The sequence below is a fragment of the Opisthocomus hoazin genome, chromosome 4 (assembly GCF_030867145.1).
Source record: "Opisthocomus hoazin isolate bOpiHoa1 chromosome 4, bOpiHoa1.hap1, whole genome shotgun sequence".
NCBI lineage: Eukaryota > Metazoa > Chordata > Aves > Opisthocomiformes > Opisthocomidae > Opisthocomus > Opisthocomus hoazin.
In genome coordinates, this window is record NC_134417.1 from 84,559,470 (window position 1) to 84,581,837 (window position 22,368).

General features: G+C 36.9%; 1 protein-coding gene across 2 annotated transcripts in view; it reads right to left on the reverse strand.

Annotated features, from left to right (window-relative positions):
* Positions 1-341: 341 nt before the first annotated feature.
* Positions 342-22,368, reverse strand: part of UBE3C (ubiquitin protein ligase E3C) — an 82,570-nt gene continuing 60,543 nt past the window's right edge. For both annotated transcript variants that reach the window (XM_075419765.1, XM_075419764.1), the window contains 5 exons: positions 18,258-18,470; positions 10,019-10,207; positions 9,865-9,931; positions 8,927-9,057; positions 342-4,215 (listed from right to left, as the gene is read on the reverse strand). In XM_075419765.1, coding sequence (XP_075275880.1) covers positions 4,045-4,215; positions 8,927-9,057; positions 9,865-9,931; positions 10,019-10,207; positions 18,258-18,470 — 771 coding nt within the window. In that variant the 3' untranslated portion in view covers positions 342-4,044. The remainder of the gene's footprint in view (positions 4,216-8,926; positions 9,058-9,864; positions 9,932-10,018; positions 10,208-18,257; positions 18,471-22,368) is intronic.

Consider the following 22,368-nt stretch of genomic DNA (forward strand, 5'->3'; position numbering starts at 1 on the left):
ATTCTTCACAATGAATTACAGCTTCTCATATTTTTATCCAAGGAGGGAGTTTTGCTCCTTCCAAAGTTTCTGAGGAGGTTTTCCGAAGCGCATCAGTCATCTCAGCTAAGTTGTTTGAAAGCCCCACTGGAACAAAGCTAAACCTTTTGGGTGCAGTTTGACTGACAGAGCGAGAATTTCAGAGCTCGAAAACTGAAGTTACGAATCACCCAGAAGCAGTGGTAACTTCAAGACCAACAAAGAGTTAATATTAGCTTCTCTTTTAGAACGTATTCAGTACTATCAATCTTTAGCAAGAGAATGCCAAATTTACTGCAAAAAAAAAGTGTTTCTGCAAAGTGTCAAGAAAACTCAAATTATTTTATTCACAAAAGCATAAGTCAATAAAAATATAGATATCCTGATCAGTTTTACAGACCGTGTTCATTTCTTCTCTCCTTTACTGACAGGCAAAGCATCATGAAAAAAACAGTAACAAGCATTTACATCACAAACTATTATTAACACAGATTTATGTATATGAGCAAATAAAGTTTTTGCATATAATTATAAATACAAATAAAACTACAGCTCCAATAAAACATTCCAAGAAAACAGCTCTCTTGTTTTTTCCTTTTTGTTTCTGTGCTGTACAATTTTTCAGCTGTGAAGAGAGTATGTGCTGTCTCACTGGCATCTAACAAACCATTTTTGGTCTAAACTTTAATTTAGCATGAGCTCACTGCACTCCTTAAAGTGTTTTCTTTGAATTCCAAACCCATTTACAGATCAAATTAGGACATTTGTGCTAGATTACTCAAGTGATGCCAAAAAAAAAAATATCCACATTGTTACTAATAGCATCAGAAAGCTTTTTTTTTTAATTACAGAGCACGCCACATAAAAACAACTGAAGATATCCTTGTTCCAATCAAACTTCTATCAGCTCAGTGTTTACACATGAAATGGGAGCCAAATCTTTCCTCTTCTGTAGACATAAATTCTCCCTAGAAATCATGAGGGAGTTTTGTGAAATTTTTGCAAGTCTGGCTTTCACGACCATGATGGAAGACAACAGAGATTAAGGAACAAGGCCAATCATTTCTGGTTTGGTTTGGTTGTCTGAGGTTTTTTTAATCCAGTTAGTAGGACTAAACCCATATCTGGAAAAATTCTTCATGAGATTAACAGACCAAGTGCTAATTTTATTTTTTTATTCTGCTTTTATGCCTTTTAACTTTGGAGAGATTAAGAATGTGTGACCTCTTCCATCACAAAGATAAACTTTGACAAAAATGTTTCTAAAACAGGTTACAAAATTACAAAACAAAAATTATTTGAAAACATAAACCAGAAAATGCTGTCATTTGTCAATAAACAAATACTGAACTAGGAGGACAAAACACTGAAATACAGAAATTGACTTTAAGGAGGGGTTGTCTTGCACAGAAAACTCCAAACTTATAATTATTGCTGCTATAATTCTGATTATCAAAATCTACAATAAATATTTCAGGTTACTTGCATGCAAAGTGCTTCCTGCCTCTGCCTACCTAAACTCTGGGAGCATCACCACTGGGAGTGAATTTGCTCTTATTTTAAAAACACAAAATCCATTTTAATATATAAACAATCCTTTCTATGCAAGAGCTATGAGAGATCATTTAGACCATTTAGCTCCCCAGGACATGACTAACTACACCTCTGTTATTTCTCATACCTTTATCTCCTGTTCCTTAAAATATCCAGCAATAGATCACTGAAAAGCAGGGACTCGTGCTTCATCCTGACAACAGAAAAACAGCTGACAGTCAGAATGCAAAGCACTCGTTGCCGAAGGAAAGCCCTACCCTCTTCTTATTGCAGACTGGATACTGAAGGTGGTGTAAGCTGCTGCAGCACAGATTGTCAGCTGACTACCTGCAGAATGAAAGCTAGGCTACAACCCCGCTGACTCGAGTACAGCAGAATTTCATACTTAATGTACAGAATATACAAAACAAGATCAAGCACTACACACCGAAGAACTAAAAAGTCGGAGTATTTTCAGCAAACTCAAATTCTCTACAGCTGTGCGATTCTTGCAGTCACATGGCTACCCCTACGCGCACTTCTCGCCTGCCCCCAGCCTACCCTCTCTGGTGAGCTTGCATTCATGGTCACAGACAGGAATAGTGTGCACTGTCTCCCTTTGCAAAAGCAGAAAGCGTGCACTACCAGTCATGATTACTTGGCATGACTCCAACACAATCTTCAAAATACGAGTATTTAACAGAAAATTTAATTTTACAAAATACAGATACAACGCTACCCAATGTAGCAAAATAATGGAATTGAAAAATAATTTTTAAATATTTAAAGCATTAGGTTCTAAAATAAATAATGCTATCTAAAAGAAATGTTCAGGTTTTACGATTAGGAGGAGGCAGTTCCACTATTTCTGATCTCTTTTTCAACTTCTTTACAAGTTACATAATTTATGTAGAAAAATATACATGAAAGGAATTCTGGGATAAAGTATAGGTTGGATATGTAACATTTAACATAAATAAAAAGCCTAAAGCAAAACCAAAAAGAAAACCAATCATTTTATTTCTGTACATCAAGACTACAAATAGTATTTTAACACTTCATTTATTACCCAAATTAAGAAATTATACATTTTTATATGGTTACTAGTAAACATCTTAAAATAACTCAGTTTCCCCACATTTAAAAGGATATTGCTGGTTACTGCTTATTAAATATTAAATCCAACAGAGATTCCAGTAACAGCAAAATATTCTTTTGCATAAGAGATGAATACAAATTTGATTGTAAATTTTGAGGATTTAAAATATAAAACTAAAGTTCAGAGGGATGCACTTACACAGTTTGAACTATAATTCCTTTTTTAAACTTACTGCAGTTTGCAAACAAATACCCAACAATGTGCCTACTACTAGAGGATCGATTCCTTCCACATGAAAGCAATTTTTTCCCAAATATCAAATTATATTAAGCGGCATACTCCCACCTACTTTTCTTAGCAGAAATACTGCAGGCAGGTGGATGTGAAAGCTGTTTAATCATAAAAAAATAATGAATTTTACTAGTGTCTACAGGAAAGATATGGTATTTAAGATGGAAAGAAATGATAGGGAAAAGGAATGTGAACACCACAGGCTTCGAATATAAAAGATAAAGCCTGGTAACTTTGGTTCAAATAATTTTAATAGTTGTTACATGTATATTTTTCCAAAGTGATGAGTTTTGTATGTACTGTGTATGCAACAGGAGTCTGATACATTTAAAAAAAAACAACTGCACAGGCACAAAAGACAGAAACAGAACAGAGAAAACATGGATAGTCACATCCATTCACGACGGTGCTCACGTGATAATGACGCAGCCACATGTTGAACTTACAATAATGCGAATCCGATTTCTCCAAGGTACTTCAGAAAGCACATATGGAATATTATAAATGTTTTATCTCACTGCCTACCATCTTGAGGGAAGGTAGTATAAAACAAAATCAGTTCTTTAACAACTATGATTTGTAAACAATTCTACAATGTAAGTAAAGATGTCAGGTTATCGGTAATGAGCATTTTCATCCTCTCAGTTCTGGGATATCTGCAAACATCTGCTTCACTTCCATCTAAAAGATTAATTACAGGATGTTAGCCCTGTCTCATCCCAATGCGCTGCAACTTTATTGCCAGTTTGTGAAATTATCTGTGTTTGAACAGCACAAAGCCAAAGCTTAATCTTTGGTTAATTTCACTGAGATGTCACTGTTCTTTAACTGTGCTCTTTCTCTGCATAAACACAAAAACAGCCACACTGCACATGGCATTCATTGTTTTCAATCATAAAACAGTGTCAACGTAATATTAATTAATGAAAGCTAACTAAGAAATCGTGTTTAAAAATGAAACCTATTTGAGGGCATTTGATAAGACACAAGAGCTGCAGAAATCTAGAGAGAATTCCCTCAAAACCGCTAAGGTGTGGGTGCTGCTTATCGAGTAGGCACTGGTTAGTTCCTCTGCAGATCATCCGAATAAGCATCAGTTCGCCTCAGCTTAATTCAAATCCAGCAGCACATTCAATGGCATAAAGAAGCTTGCTTCGCATAAGATTTTCATCATAAAATTCAGGAAGCTTCAGCAAGTTCATGCAGGTACTGGCAGTAGGTAGCCTGTCTAAATCAGATCCTCCATTGTGAATGCAAAATGCAGGATATAACTCCTGAAAAATCCAACAGAAAAAACATATCAAAAAATACATACAAATCAAAACCTACTCTGTAACAGCTGGCGCAGATTTCTAGGAAATACACAATTAGATTAAAACCTGTCACAGTGACATACTCAAATGGCATTCTCTTTCATTCCTGGTGGCCCCAAAAGCACTCTTGAATTGTGTAGTGCCTCCCTCTACCTTGTCCCCCCCAAGATCCATTAATTCGCAAAACACAAAGCAATTTATTTGGTTCTAAGGAAAAAATAATAATTTCTTATTGTTCATACCCTCTAGTCTGCACATCTATGATGCTACAAAAACAGTGAAACACGAAATGGAAAAAGTAGCACAGCAGCATGCAAGAAACTTTTTTTTTTGTATTTGGGAGAAACAACCAGGATTCATAGCTTCAGGCTCTCCTTACAAAGCCTCCCAAATGCCCATGGCTGCTGTTGATTCTGCAGGTACACGAAAACGATGGGTTCCCACTACACTGACATTTTCTGAGAGTGAAATACATGCTGAACACAGGGAACAACAGACACTAGCAGTCACGGAAGTGAACGGAAAAGGACATTCTGTTGTGTCTGAATGGCATGTAATATTTGTCTTTGTATAATGACACAGCTTCTTCTGAGAATCATACTTTCTGGTTTTTTTCTTTCCAGACAGGGAAGACATTGTTTCTACATACACAAAAAATCCCAACAAAGGCAATTTTGCGCTAGCTAATGAACTGATGTGCTATGCCAGTTACAACATTCTTCTGTTAAGAGTTTAAAAGTACTCCAATTTTATGCACAAATTCTACATGACCATTTACTTGTCACTTTAAAGTGATGGTCTGAGGAGAAAGAGGATGAATGAGTGACCCGATCTCAGAACAAATTTGATGAAGTTACAGTACAACATCAATTTCTTTCTGTGACATCCAAGAAAACCCCAAACCCAAACAAATAAACAAAGGAGCTATGATCAAACACACCCTTTCAGCGTTTTCCTTCTAGAGCTTTAGTTTGTTAGCATACTCCAGATACATAAAATATTCTTCAGGTGGATGAGCATCAAGCTATCATTTTCCTTCTACTTACCAGAATGTACAATGGTATTTTCTTTGTTAAAACTGATTGGCTGATACAATGCTAAAGGCATTTATTGCCCTAAAGAGATTTCTGTCTAAACTAATCTTTCAGCAAGCCTACTACTTACGATTTTCAAGATGAACAGTACTAATGAATTCAGTGGATCTGTCCATGTGTAAGATTAAGCAAGTATTTACATTACCATGGCCCAGAACTCTGAATCAAGAGGTACTTTATATTCTCCAAATAAACATCTAACTTTAAATAAAGCAGTGTGTTTCTTCACAGGGTCTTCATAAAGTCACTCAGCTGTTATTGGGATGATACTGAAGTGCACAGTGAGTCTGTAATGATAGAAACTTGCCAAACCCTGATTATTCTTCTGATGTGATAACCATTGATCTGAGGAACAGACTTCTAAGACATTTTGTATATAATATTTAATTGGGTTAATAATATCTGATTTTTTTTTCTTCTGAAAAAGTCTATAATGAAAAATATATCTATTTATTACCTCTAAAGCACTGCTTTTGCTGACAAGAAAGTATTCATTTTATCCAATGCTTGCCTGAGGTAAAACAGTTCTGATTTTAGAAACTCGAAAAAAATCCCAGCTCCAAAGGCAAAAGGTCAATGAGATTCTAAGCTAAATTATTGTTCAAATGGAGGCCTTAAAAGTATTTCATGGCTGAAATGCTGCATTTTTAGTGTTCCTTTCAAAATGCTAATTGAATTCCCCTACTTTAGCTTTAAAAATGGAAAAATGAAGTTCTAAATTGAAATGTCATGCCAAGGGCACCATTTGTTGCATAATTAAATACTGTACAGCGGGAAACTGCAATAGTTTGGAAGTGAAAAGTATCATCAATTTATTATTTGACCTGATTGGAACTTAACAATTTTCAACCATGCTTTAATGATTTTTTTTTTTGTCCGTAACAATCACATTTATTAAACTTATTAAACTTTAATTAGCTTTAGTAAATGTTATTCTGAGTCTGAATCTGGCAGTGAGAGTTTAAAACTTTTAAATCATGCAAAGCTAGACTGTGCTATCTACAAGCTATGAATGTCAAGATATCTCCTTATCTTAAATTAACATGCACTAACTTGAAGAAAATGTGAAGGTTCCACAATACAGAGCATACAGCAAGTTTCAGAGTGACAACCAGAAATTGTGTTCCCCTCAGAAAAATTTAGTACCCATATTAAAACTGTAAACTAATTCTCAAATTAGTTTGCATTAATGTCTATCATCATCACAAATATATTCAGACAGTTATTTGGCTGGTAATATTCAGCATTCCTGCAGCTTTGCACTCTTCACCTTCAAAGCCCTAAACAACACCCTTATCATAGGCTACCAAGGCATTATTGCTGATGACAATACCAATTACCCACTTCCTTTTCTGGCAAACATTCTTGGTAAACCCCTGGTTTGTTGGTAAATCCATGTTAAGAAGATACTACTGCAAGCACCACCCAAGTATGGACCTAACTCCCGCTCAGTGCTGCCCAGCAAAGCAGCAGTAATGCCTTTTCACTCTGCTTTCTGTTGCCAAGACTGCTGCATGTGGCTGAGCTTGCAAGTCCGCTGTACAGTGAATTAATCTTTTAACTTACTGCTATCATGCTGAAAATTTGATGACTATTTTAGTTTCATTTTTTCCTAGCTAAGTATGTTAAAGCCAGACTGTGGCCCATCTCCCAAGTACACACACAAACTTCAACTTCCCACATTTGGCTTCGCTACATCCCATTTCTAATGTGTCACCGTCAGCCTTTGTATTTTTAGATTTTTGATCCACTTCCTCCATCTCTTCAAATGTCACACTAGCATCTCAAAGCTGGGCAGCTACATCTGCATTTCCTCCTCTCCCTTTGTAATTAAAAAGGATCACAACAAGTGGAGACTTCTTTTTACTTTGCTTCCACACAATTGTTTCCCAATTCTCCCTTCATTACATGACCGAAGTGCCCTGTTCTATCTCGGTCTCATCTCAGTTTTCTAATCGTTCTTCCCGCGGTCCTGTGAAATCCTGTTTGTTGCTGGAGTACTGTACAGCAATGCTTACACAGACCTGGAGAGTTTAAGAGAAATGCTTTCAGGATTTTAAATCATCAATTATACAAACCAGTCAATGAATACCCTAGATAGGATTCATGTGGTTAAACAGCCATGTCTGTTGCCTCCACATCCACATTTAGTCACCCCAGACACTATTTACTGTCAAAGGGGATCTAGTTAGTATGGTCTGCGGTGACTAAGACATGATTAATTTCATCCTGAAGGAGACAGGTGGAACAGTCAGACAAATCACTAAGAGTGCCAGTTCCTCTCCCAGGTGCCTATAAAAGGAGCGTAGCTGAGCTAGAGATTATAAATATTGAAAGCGGAGGATACGTTGCCTATCCACATGCTAACGGCACCTCAGAGAACTTGCTACAGCAGCTGAAGGGATTATGCTGAGGGTGAGGCTGCAGAGAGGGTTACAGAACGACTGTACCAAAGGGAGGTTTAAATGATCACACACTGCAATGGCAGTGCTGCACATCCACATCAGCTTGCAAAGAAACAGGAAAATGAACAAAAGGATTGAAGAGGGAAGAGAACGTGAAGCTGCAGCATAAGGGGATAGACGGAAGTCATGGAAGTCAAGGAAAAAGGGCCATGCCTCCCTGCAGAATGTGGCACCAGAAACAACTCTTTCATTTCAAAATCACTTTGCAGCCTCAAAAAAAAAAAAAACCACCCCAAATACAAACCGTTTAAGGTACTGTGAGTATTCTTTTGTCACCTGTTGCCACTGATCTACCTATTACTGTATGACAGCCCACGTATGCTTTTAGATATTTTAAATTCATCAAGCGGCAAAGGTCTGCGACAGAGACCACTGTGATTCTGCATCAGAGTGTTGTCTTGCCTGTTTTCCAGAGCAAAACTCTTTTTATGAAAAAAAAGTAAATCATCAAAAGTTTAAGAAGAAAAGCAGTGATAAGTACTACAATCATCCAAGTTGTGTGTGGGGAAGAAGAAGGTGGGGGGTTTGTTTTTTTACTTCTGACCTCTTTATCGCATGTCACCCCCAGAACATGTTCTTCATACTTAAGCTTCATTGTAAATAGCAATCTAAAGACAGCAGCAAAATATTTAGATACAAAGGGTAATGAGCTGTGACCCTATAAGCAGACAAATGGTAATTAGAAGGAATCACATCTCCTGCTTCAAATGGTTAATTTAAGAGGCTCAAATTTAATTGCTGCTTTTATACCCTAAATCCTCTTTTGCCTGATTTAAAAGACATTATTCTTAACTCAACCTGTTCCATGAGACTAATAGCAACACTGCTTCTGTACAGTAACATGAAATGGCAGCAAGGATCTCCCACGACAGAGTCAGTGCTCTAAGCCTAAAGGCTTATCAAATTTTGCAGTTAAAATAGAAAACGAAAAGAACATTTCACAGAATATTTTAAAACTACACTCATTCTACATGCAAGTGCAAACATTGAAGCTGTTTCTGCAGTCACAGAGGAACATTCTTCTCAGACTGTACATTCCTACAGAAAAAAGAAGCCAGTAGCACAATCTGTAGTATTTCCACAACCCTGCCACGAAGTTGGGAAGACATATACCTTAAACCCCAGAAGAGGCGGTCGAGAGCAGCTTGTCACAAACTTGAGTAGTTTGCATTTCTCTTCATCAGTGAAGCTTTCTACAACTCTCCAGAATATTTTAATTACGGGATGGTCTGCTGTGTAGCCACCTAAAATGAGATTTAAATGACTTACAGGTAGAATAGCTTTATGCAAGAAATAAATTCTTCAGAAAACCTAGCATCAATCTTGAAAAGCTTGGGGAAAATACTATACCCAGCAGGCTTACATTGCTGACTTCCAGTATCAACAGATCTCTTTGATCACTGCATTTTCAGTTTCTCATTCATTGCTTACCCACGGCTACTATCTCCCTTAGCTTCTTAACTGCAGTTTTCTTCTTTACTCCAAGAGTTTGCAAAATCTGCAAGACTCAGCAAGTTATTTAATGAATCAACTTACCTTCAGGTAAGCTCAGATGTGAACTGATGGTGTAGGAGCCACCTTTTGACTACATTCACGATAAATGCAGGGAAAAATGAAGTAAGATACCTTCATTTCTCACAAGGGAAAAATATGAGCCCTCTCTTCAGGCTGTCTGAGAAATGGTAAGTATCTAAATGTGGTGGTAGAAACAACCATCCCAAAGTCATCTGCAGACTTATTTTCAGGGCAACCATACACAACATCAACTAACATCCATTTAGAAAAGGAATTACAAGTCTTCTAATTATCTGGCTAAAAACTTGTGTTTAAGTGTACAAATAAAATAAACTGCATACCTGTATCTTCCAGCATTTGTAAAATTAGGTTGTAACTTTACCCAGTCTTCTGAAATTCAAGCCCGTCTAGAGAGTTTGGCCAAAGTTAACAAGAATGACCCTACAACTTTTTTTTAAAAGCCAGGATACAAAGCAAGTTTTTTTATTCCTGTGTCAGTCATAATACAATTTTTTCTTTAAGTAAAATATACTTACCGGAATAGTTTGTGAAAGATTTAAGGTCATCCAAACTAATAGGAACCTGTGCACCAGAAATCAGAACCTAACATTGAAGGAAATTAGACAATTATATTACATGTAAAAATTAGCATTTAAAGCAATTGTTCTCTGTACTTTTAGGCAGAAGTACCTGTATTTCCTGTTGATCAAACATTCGAAGCCATTCAAGATTCACAACATTGGCCAGTCCCTGACGGAAAGCAAGGCAGTGCTGCCGAATTTGTTTGTTTAACCTGTAGTCTGCCACCAGATGGATGTATGCGATTCGGTTAGCGCTGGTAACAGGAATGTCTTTTCCACCTGGCTTCAGCTCAACCACCTATAAACACAACAATTTTCATTATCTTGATAAGCTTTAACTCTGCGTGCTGCAACCGTAAAATTGAACTGCAAAACACTCTAATAAGTGATGTATATATTTGAAGTTCCCTAGACTATATTCAAGAATATTCACCCCAAAGGTAAAAGATTATGACAAGTTATAAAGGTAGAGTTTTTTTCTGTTTACTCATAAGAGCACACTCTATGACATCCAGTTCTTAGACCTAGACCTCCAGCTGCTACTGCAGCTGACTGCATGGCCCTGTGGTTTATTACCAGGAAGCAGATTCGGCAAAACTTCAGGGTCTTTCACAGCAGATGGTGTGTAATACTAAATTCACCACTGCAAGTCAGACAGAAGCTGAGGTGAAAATCTTCCCCATGGCAAGCTTGCCCCTAGCTTCACTGATGCTAGTAAGTGCCCAGAAGAGTGAGTAGCCTTGGATAAGCACAGAGCTCGCACACACCACGCTCTCCTTCCCATTGCATCAAGCAAGCTCTGCTTGACTGGCTAGGCTGCAGGATCACACTACGGTAAAGGCAATGTCCGCTGAGTCAAAATTAACATTCTGATACAAGTCTAATTTACAGAATGATAAGCATTCACAATTGAAAATCCAAGTTATACATGTTCAGTACTTTCAACAAAAATAAAACAACAACAAAAATATCAAGCCTAAACCTTGTTTTTCTACTGAGAAGTTGTTCTCCTTCAAGTACACCAAGATACCTCAGCATGGAAAAACTTGTAATAAAAAAAAACCCAAAACAAAGATACTGTAATTGCATTAAGATATAAACCAGGATCAACAGTAGTAGTTATTAAAACACCACTGACCTTTACATATTCTACTCTTTACTACAAAATGATAATTTTGCCGAGTAGTAGCCAAATCTGAAGGGATAATCTGAGCACCAAGATGATGATTAAAAAGCTGAAAAGCTGAGTTACAGTCACCTTCTAAAGCCTTCAGAAGAAAGTTTGTTTTTTCTACACTCTGAAGTCAACAAGCAATTTTTTAGTTTTATTCTAAACAAATCTGTATTTCAGTCTGTGATAACAATCACATCTTCAGAGCACAGAGAATTAAACACGTGAATAGCTTCTTTTGTAACATGCTACCTAATAATGTGAGCTGTTCCAATACTAAGGAAAACGCAAAGTGGTAAGATTAAAAATTCATAGTGCTTTTGAGCATTCAGATTTTTACTTGATTCATAGGTTTTTAAGGCCAAATGAGAACACTAAAATCTGTGAATCTGACCTCCCAGATAACACAGCTCAGAGGATTCTGTCTAGAGATTCCTGTATTTGACTCAATAAATCCACAGATGAGTTAGAGCACATTTTTCAGAGAGACAGGCAATCCTGGTGTAAGAACTCCCTGTGATGGAGTATTTACCACTTTCCTTGATAAGCTAGGACAACCTGAATTACAATAGGTGTTAAAAATATGTCTTGCTTCCTACTTTAATCCTTCAACTACAAGCTTCTTGCTTTTGTTACGCCTACAGTGAAAAAGCTCATCAATACTCCACCATGTCCGCGTGCAGGTAGTACTGACTATACTTAAATCCTACTCCCTGAAGAATTAAGTAAAACGAAGGTGTCAGTTTAGCTGTTTAATAACCTGCACACATCAGCGTGCTCCCTCCTGAGCGAGTCCCCCTAACCACAGCCATGGGCACCAGAGGCAGGATGGCCTTCTCTAGGGTCCACCCTTTGCGGAGCCTGGCATGCGATGCAGCCGGCCAGTCTGGGGGACACAGGCCAGTACCTGGTGCCACTGACTGGCCTGGGGGTCAGGATATTTTTACTGGTAAAGTCCACAAGGAGTATTAACAGAAGTATGGGACATGTTCCACACTGCAGTGGAAACATCTCATGACAAGGGACACCTGCACTGCTAAGCCTTTTCCCCTGCTACTGCAGGCAACAATGCCTTCTAGAAATGTACTGTGTTTCACCCCACTATAGCAGTTTTACTACTGTCACTGGAAAGCTAGTCAATAATTGGATTCATCTGATGATTAGAAACATCCTCATTTCCACTTCCAGTCCAATGGGTAAAGTTTGTTTATATCCACTGTTCTTATTCAATACTGCCCTATAGCTTAACCAGCTCTTTCCTTCCTCCTCAAGTACAGCCATGATGTATTACTTACCGGCAGCAACATCATTAATCTTCCCAGAGCCTTTTTCAATGAACTAAAATAAGTCAGGTTCTTTTAATCTCCTCTATAAAATACTCTTATTACAAAGCCTAACTAGATCCGGAAGCTTTCTCTTACTAGTTATTTAAATTCTTGTCCTCGTTAGCGTTACAGGATCAGAGCTACCAGTGACATTCCAGATGAACAGATCATTGCTGAGACCTCACCACTACTAACACGTGGCCATCTGCCCACCTGCAGATCTTCTGTTTGTTTTGCAGAACTGCATAATTACCTCTTCTGTTGTCAGCACTCCACCAAATACAATTCCTCTCTTTGAAGTATGGACACATTGAATTTGGCCATATTAGAGCATATTTGTGTACCACCTAGCTCATCAAGCTTCTCTTAGGAATATGGAGACCAACAATAAACTAATTAATAGTTATTATTCTCTTTGCATGCACCAATTTCTGTGGCCTCAGTATTGACAGAAGAAGATGCCTGAACTGACTTCCTTCCTAAAATTGCAAAAGGGAACTACTGGCAGGGTGTTCTAGAAACTGCTGTGTTTTAAGACTCATCCTAGCACTCAGTGAAGCAAAACATCTAACCTTCCCTGCAGGTCAGCAAATAGAGATCGGGACACAGATTAATTCACACTTCTGTTTGCATTATAATAGTATTGTCTCCACAGTGGTCTAAGGATGTCGGGAAAGCTGTACTTGCTTTATAATAAAAGCTATTCTCTCTCCCTGTAATGTTCTTCCTGGCAATCAGAGAAAAAAAAGTGTCATACTGTTTCTGACCACCATTTTTAGAAAATAGGAAAAAATACAATTTTTCAAAAATCCTATTTTTGCTTTTATTTTTGTATTTTTCAGTAGCAAACCTTGATTTCAGATCCAACCACACTTCCATAGACCCCTTCCTCGCCCCAACCCTGCACTGCCACCAGTTAGACTACAGCAATCAGTTAACCAAATTTCCTGGGGTTTTCCAGTGATCTAACTATCCATTTTAATGTAAGATTAATTCTACCACTGTTCTGTCAAAATATCATCACAGTCTGAAACAAAAGGGCTAATGTAGCAGGAGCAATAAATATATTATGCCGTAAAGGCTAAGAAGGATGTAAAACAGAAGACAGAAAATAGTAACGCTTGGGCTGGCAGTAAAACAATAGTAAATGCAGATGCAGTTCACTTTTTACTTGTTCGTTATTTGCATGGCGTTTTAAAGGGACTATTGTAGAATTCCCACTTAATTCTAAGTGTCAGGAATGATTGTTGAAGGGTTCCTTTTCAAAAAGGCCACAACACAATTTCTTACGTCTGCAGATTTATCAGCTTGCATTTTTATTTTTATCCACCCAACTCTGGCCACTAGATGGTGCAGCATAGTAACGCAGCTTACACGGGATGGGCCAGAGCAGAAAGCTACCCTACATGCGCTGACTTGTGTCATCACCCGATTTTCTATTTTGTAGATCTAAGTTTAAACAAACAAATTTAACTTGGTTCACTATCAAAATCGCACATTTTAAAAGCAAATCATACCTATGATTTAGATAAGTATTCAGATCATTCAGACATTACCACAGATAACTGAATTTGACTCCACATTCACAAATTATGTGAAAAACCTCTGAATAAAGGTTAGATACTCAGAACTACAGTTGCATGCGCTTAGTTTTCTTGACTATAAATTCAATTACGTTTCTGCAAATATATAAAAAAAAGTGCTTAACTTACATTTATATTCTAATTTAAACCCACCACAGTCTCTTAAAAAAAAAGTAAATCTCTATTTTATGTATGATTGCAGTTCAAGTGAACGTTTCAGATGATCACTGTAAGTTATTATATCTAGTATTTCAAACATTAGCATAATAATGAAATAAATAACACACCAAAATCAGGAAAGCCAGGAATAACATAATATTTGTCTAGCAGAATTCAGGGGATTTATATGCTGGCTTATTGATAATTATCTGTCACACAAAGCTGCTTTGTAACGTGATTACGGGCAGACAACAGCAAGTCTCTGTTGGTAGACAAACAATGCTAGCTGCTGCTCACACAGATCTAGCAGTGGCAGCTGCTTCCCAAGCTAATGGAGAAAAAGCGAGTATTTCGAGGGTAAATGAGAAATATTTTAGGAAAAAAAAAAGGGACCTATCATCTAGGGGTTTTTTGTGCGTATGAAGATGTAAGTCATATCTCCAATTCCATTTCAAAAAGCACTCTTATAGACAGTCAAAAACTCTTACAAACTTTTTAGGACAGATGAGAACATTTTATCTTTTCTCTTGGGACTGATCACTTTTGTTCACATCACCCCTAAAGTTTTTCCCCATTCTGAAAGGAAGTAGATAAAGGTTTTCTTTCTTTCCCTGTCATCTGCCTTCCAGATGTTCAGACAGGAAGGTAGGAGATTGCATTTGAATGCCTAAGAATGCATTTTCCATAAGTGTTATAAATCTGCCTGAGAAGGATCAGCCTCAACTTTAAGTGTTTTGTTTCTGAAAAACCTCCAGTATCATTCATCTAAGCCACTGTATCCTAGTAAAGAAATTGCCAAGACAGAATCTTTCAGAATTATTTTTAAGGCTTCAAAATTTTCTCTCAGGGAAATTTACAGGCAAAGAACTTTCCTTTAGTGAGTCAACATATTTTCAGCAACAGCAATGGCATTCACATTTCTATACTTCTATCACCTAACTCATCAAGCTTCTCTTAAGAACATGGACACCAACAATAAACTCACTAGAAGTTATTATTCTATTTCTATACTATATGGATTTCATAGAAACTGCTGCCACATATATTACACCATTTTCCATGGATTTGTGCTTCTACACTTTATTTATGGAGACTTCTGATTATGAGTCTTCTGAGCATATTCAACTGTTCTGATCCATGTCATCTTAAGCATCAATGTTTGAGAAGGCTCAGTGGAGTACAGAATCTAACATTTTTGAAGGAATAACCTTCCTTATCTTCCTTTGCGCAGCCACAAAACTCACCGTCCTCATTTGAGGGGGTGGCGGCTGGAAAGAAGAGGTATTTTCTTGAAGATAATAGGAGAAAAAAAAAAAATCAATATACACAGCTACTTCAAGGCACCTGTAACTATAGGCTGACATTCTTTTTAGACTTTTTTACTGGCCACCATTTTATGCAATAGCTCCACCAGCTGTAATCTCGGCTGGTATCACTGCATTCGATAGTTCTTTATCAAAAGCTAAAGCTATTTGGAGCTGGAAGATAAGGTTGATGGCATAGCTCCCCTAATTAGCAGGTCTAATGTGCAAATTATTAAGTACCTTTTTCAACTTCTGGTGAATGCACTTTGACAATAGTTTAATGGGATCTAAAAGCACATTACAGGATTGGAATCAATACGCTGATAATAGAATTTCTACCTTCTACTACTGACAGAGGCAATAGAGCCCCTTTTGAATGTGTCTTTCATTGCAGATAATGCTTTTGTGCCACAATTGCTGGATGGACACTGTCATGAGGATAGCTATTTACAATGATAGATTTATGATGCATTTATTGGGCACTAATTTATTACACACTAAAGTGGTTGTTTAGCTGAAAACTAGAGATAATGTACATTCAACATAAGGAGTGCAAATTAAGCTCTTTTCCCAAAGTGAATTAGCCTTACCTTGACACAATTAATTAGTATGCAATGGTTACATAAGTCAAATACCAGACAAAACGTATTTATCCATATGAAGTTTATTAAGGTACTGAAATGAAGTATAAAAAGTAAATTGTTGCATTAAAACACAGAAGACAGTGACAAGAACCAATCAGTTCTGTTGAACTACACTAACAGGCAGTCTCATCAGAAGATGGTATAGGGTTCTCTCTCCAAGTACAAACATAGTAAAACAGCATCAGAATATTTAACTTCGATTTTGTTTAGTTATTCAGAAACTCACTATTAAATATAACCTTCCTTTCAAGGTTATGCCAAACAATTAAAAATAAAAAGTCTTGATAATACTAGATAACCCTCCGAGAATTTTAACAAACTTAACAAAATTAGGCTACTTTTTACAAGTTTTTGTTGCAGTAGGTAGAGCTGGCAACATCTCTAACTTTTACGTTGTTTCTGAGCTATTTCTCTTTTCTGTGTCCTTCCACCCTACTTGTTGAGGTAGGTTCTAACTTGTGTGGCTAATTTAATTTACTGTATAAAGTACGGAAACCACAAGCTCTCCAGAAAATATTAGCTACTTCTACTTTTTAATTAGAGACTAAACTGCATTTGTATTAGCTGCAACCAACAAAACTATTACTTTAATTGCATTTAAATTAATGGCTTGAGAATACAAACAGATCCCCCCCACCCCAAAAATCCTAGGTTATATTGGAAACTGCCACCATGTGTGCTTTGCCACCTAGTAACCAAATACATGGATACTATAGAGCTCAATTCAGTGTCAGTCACTCAAGAGCACATGCTACAGCAGAGCAGGCACTCTACTGTACAAGACTCTACAACAGAGTAGGTGCTCTAAGAACATGCTTTCTGACACAGCTGTATCGCATGCCTTCATTCCAAGGCTGTGTTTTTTCTGAATACAGTGCAGGTCAGAAATTTTCACATAGGGAGTGTGGCGCAGGGGAAAAAATGACATACGGCATATGTTTAATGTGAAACATTACTTCTATTGGGCAATCGTTGACTGTCCTCTTCAGTTTGATTCAGGAACCCCAAATCTGAGGATACTATTTTAAAATTGTAATGCAATCCAGGTTTTAGGATAACAGGAAATGGATGACAGGAGAGTAAAGATGAAGTCCAAGCCTGATGCTGCTAAAGCAGAAGTCTCAGACATCAAACTTGCTATGATTTAAGCAGCAGCAGAGAACTCCACCTAACAATTTCAGGACTAGCTGCTGCATCTCAGCAGTGCTTGCTGCTTCTGAGAGATGTGCATAGTCCCAGGCTTCCCGGAACAATGGACAAGCCCAAGAGAACTGCTTACCCCCTTTCTGCTACATGTCATATGGTGGTCAGGTCTATTTTTTTGATCCAATTATTAATTAATTAAATACCACAATCAAGTATAAGCAGGCCATAAACAGCACACAATTTTAAATCCTCAAAAATTAAAGAGGAAGCATAACAAGTCTTTAACTAAGAAGGTTAACTGTATTAGAACATGAAGGCACACTTTTCAAGCTCTAGTGACACCGATTTTCTACTATGAGCATGATTTTCAGTACTCACAACAGAGCAAATCAAAGCCATAATCAAATTATACAGTACAATTGCATTAAAAACTCATACTTAAGGACCTAATTAACTAGCCCTAAATAATTGCTTTTTAGAAGCACTGAACGCTGCCTCAGTCCCTGAAAAGAAAAAATGAATTTAAAAAAAAACCTTAAAGTCTAACTTCAGGCCCTCTACTTTGAAAATTATAGCTAAAGGAGACAACACATCTCACAATAAAGACTTGTCATACCATTCTGACTTCTAACTCTGACTCCAAAGCCAGGCACTACTTCTATAGTTTACATACCATCTAACTTTTGCAATTATTTGAAGTGCAATCAAAGAAACAACATAAAAAATTTTGTTCAAGAAATTATCTTGGGTAATAGAACTTTTTATCTGAGACTGTTAGAAAATAATCACTATAGTTTACTACTTAAAAGACCAGACCTTTAAGTCATCATCAAAAGTACAAGATTAGTTATTGTCTACTCCAAATATTGAGACAGAATCCTGACAATGCCTCATAACACACACCACCTTCAACAGTTGTTTCCTATCACTTTTAAACTGAGAAATTAATTAGTAGGGGTAATAATGATTCATCAGTCATGCATAAAAGACAAAAAAAAAGCGAAAGCCATTCTAACCTGTGCTTCCCCAAGGTCATTATTTACCACAGTGAAGTTCAGTCCAAGTTCTTCCACATCCCCTTCATAGCTCTTGAGAAAAAGCAAATTTTTGTACATTTCTGGATCTAATGAAGCTAAATGATGAATGTCCACATCAGCACTTGTCCCCAGTAACTTTGAAAGGAAAAAACTAGCAAATGGCAGCTCCACCAGCATATTTTCATAAAGAGCCTGAAAAACAAAGCAATTAAAAGCACATTAGTTTTTATTATTGTACATGCAGGAATTCTGAGGGCTATTGTCTATTTCTCAACTCTTTGGTAATTCCTTCTTAATATGGTGCCTGAATAGGATCTTCTGGTATGGCAATAGCCTAGATATTGCATGAATTTAAAAATATTCATCCGAAGTTTTAAATTTGAATATTTCACAAGTTCGCAAATTTTACAAATTAATTAAGTGGTGATTGAAAAGGTAAAGTGACTGCTTATCTGTCATTAATCTTCTTGTCCAAAGTACGACAGCAAACAGGAAGTCTATCAACTGCATAGACTGCACGAAAAACAAAGTTTCCTGAAGGACAATGCAACTGCATCAAGAAGTCAGCAACTCTACCTCCACTGGCATCGTCACAAGCAATATTTTATTCTATTCATCTCAGTTGCTACACATAAAATAGTCTGCCCCTTAAAAATAACTATCTAAAACTAGTACATTTTAAAGTACTGCAAATACACTATTTCTCTTGCACGTTATACAGATTCATCGCCGCATGGAGAATTCTACTGCTTAACGGCATCATCAAACCATCCTAATTCCCAAGCCGAGAGCTTATCAGTTATGACTGTACCATATGCCCAGTTCTTCCTATGTCTGACACTGTTACACCAAAAGATTACTGAATCAAAAATGAGTCTGACCTGAATATACAGCACTCATGAAAAATGCATTTTCACTGTAAACTGAGTTTCCTCAAGAATTTTCAAAAATAAACAAAACTTCAGTAATACCACTCTCAGTTATCTACTGTATGACCACATTTCGATGTAATGCACAGTAAGTAACAACTTCATGTTGACTGGAAGAAAAAAGTACTTATTGTAGCTCTCAAAAGATGGAGAGATGGAAACTTCAGAGCTAGAAAGCATGACATCATTTAGAGAAAGTCTACATGAATAAAGGAAAAATAAAAGACCGCTGCCTTTAAAAAAACATCCCTGAAACATACTGTCTGTGCACAGCCTTTCCCATTGCCAATTTGTTTGCCACATCACCATCTCTTAACAATGACAACAAAATCTTTACAGTATCATTAATATAACTGCCAGGCTGATCAGAAAAGGCATCATCAACACAACATCATTTGTTCTCTTTTCACTCTTCAAGAGCAGTGTTTCGGCTTTACTTAATTCCTCCGTAATCTGCTGCAAACTTAGAAAAGGAAGCACAATGAACAAAAAAAGAAAAAAAAAAAAAAGTAGGTGTAATCACTCAGTGATACCCAACAAAGACGTTAAGAAAAAAACACACAATTCCTTAAACTTTTGAAAGAACATTTCTATGAGGTGAGTTAGTCCTTGCAGAAGGAATTGAGAATAACGAGTTCAAAGCCAAAGGGTGCATTATATTTAGAGCTATATGATTTATTCAAGGTGTAGAAGTCGAAATCCTCATTTGTATAGTTGACTTTAAAAGCAAACTAGAGGGATAAATCATTAATTTGCAATGTATAAGGTCAGTGTTTGCTGTTCCTGCATTAGTAACAATAAAGCCATTGTAATTCCTTAAATATATCAAAGCTACCCGAATTTAAAATGGAATTCCATCTATGACTCATAAAATGTAAATGTAGAGGTGTAATTTTTTACACAAGGCAGGTTTAAGCCTTTAGAGCATTTAATATACAAGGACTAATAAATGATAGCACTAAAAACTATGATCACATCAGCTAAATGGATTATAAATTAAATTTCCATAATGTATGCAACTGAAATACAAATGTAGACATAAATCAAGGTATTTTCTAAACACAGGTTAATTACACAAATTCAAAACCTGTCTATTTTTTATGCAAAATAATCCACTTAGCATTTTTCAAACTGGTCTTAAGTCTTCGCCACTTGCAACACTTGATCCTAGAAGCGTATCAATAATTCCTTGTCAGGAAAAAACGGCAATAGGTATATTGAAGAAACTTGTACGTTATTTTTCAAATGTCGGTCTTTTATGAGTGTTTATTGCTAGAAATTGTGCCAAAATGATTTGAAATAAAAAGGATTAATTATGGTAGAAGCTTTTTAATATAAGTGAGTGCAGCTGCAATGCAATTAATGCAAATTGTGACACTATCAGGAAAATAAATGTGAACAACATCACTGGCTATTTCTGTTCGCTGCCAAATAACTTCAGTAATTTACTACATTAAGAATCAATAAAAAAATAATGCATTTCAAATGCATCACTATTAATCTTCAGGTAGTACCAAAGTGAACATTTATAACTTCATCTAAAAACTATATAAAGCATTTTTAAATAAACTAAATTGGGCAACTTGAGAATAACTTTAATTACTACTTCTTCTCTTAGCTAAGTGATTGCAATAATAAAAACAAAGTATTTTTGGAAACAAGGCAAACAGTAGTGTTTTCATTAGTTTGAAAGTCAAGCTATCCTAACAAAGTTTAATAAAAAATGCACTAAAACTCTGGTAAATAAAACGATTAGCTCCGGGGTTTTTTTCCAGAGGTAAATCATACCATTACAGCTCCAGCACTGTGCAAAGGTGCTGAAAAATGCTCAGTACAATTGAGTATGACTGAATAAAGTGAAACTTGATCTTTCAGTTTCAATCTAATTTCCCCATTTCTCAGTCAGAATAAACTGATCAAACTACCTGTTGCTGCCAAAAAATATAATTCCACCGATTCCTGCCAGAGGGACAAAACAAATCAGCTTGCTGATTCAACTGGGTTTCTTTGCAGATTATTTGTTTGGGGGGCGTTTTGAGGGAAGAGATTGTCTGAAGTTGAACTTTCTATCAAATCAGAATCAGATCCAGCTCGCAGAGATGGTGGAAACTGGCTAAGAACAGCAAGACCATTTGCTGGAATGGGAGAACAACCTTACGGCAGCCAGCTGCCCGCAGAAGTCCACCCTTACAGGTATTTTTCTTACTGCAGCTAATCTAACGGCCAAAAGGCAAGTTTCGCTCCTTCCCTCTTTTCCTGTAGTGATTTGTCTTGGGGAGCTATAGGTTACACGATTTTAGGCTTAGTTTACTGCCAGCAATAACACCGATGGAAGAAAGCGGCTTGCGCTTGGAGCGAGGTGACTTATGTTTGTAAGTCAGAAGTTCTGTTCATACACTGCTTAAAGAGATCAAAGCCAGCAAGCTTCAATAATACATATTTTCAAACTAATCTGTTCTTAAACTTCAAGTGCTCTCACCCACTGGCAAGTTTTCTTTAACTCTGATGCTTGTCTCCTTTAGGACTGGTGACATTCTATGCTGAATTCTGAAAGTTCACATTCCCAGTTTTCTTATCTAACAACCCTTTACTTGATACATTGTCTATATCCTGCAGTCCCATAAACCAGGACTGACTACATACAGGAAAAAATCCAGATAGGAAGTCAATAAAAGGAGAAATTAGTGGTCAAATATGACATTACACATCTAGTTTCTCATGTTTGGGGAGAGGCGGGAGGGGGAATGACACACAGACTTGATTTAACAGAACCTATATACCTCCCCCTCCCCAGAAGGCTGGCAGTATTGGCATTCCACTTCCACATAAGTTCAGTTTGCAGTTGCAAGCTTGGGGCAAGAGGCGAATCTGAAGCAGGGAGAGGGACGTCTACATCAAGGGCAATCACACAAGCAGCGCAGTGCTCCTAGCGCTCCAGCAAAAAAAAAAAAGGTTACATCTGCTGAAAGGGCCAACCTGGAATTCCCAGCACTGTATCAACGTGTTCTAGGTTCAAGATGTTCTTTAGGCAAAGTTATGACACCTCTAGATAACCACTAAGATAACTTCAAAGCTTCTGAAACAACTACACCAAAAAAGCCTGACCTATTTTTACAGTAACAAATTAGGTTGTGTACTTTCACCCCCTACTCTCCCTGAAT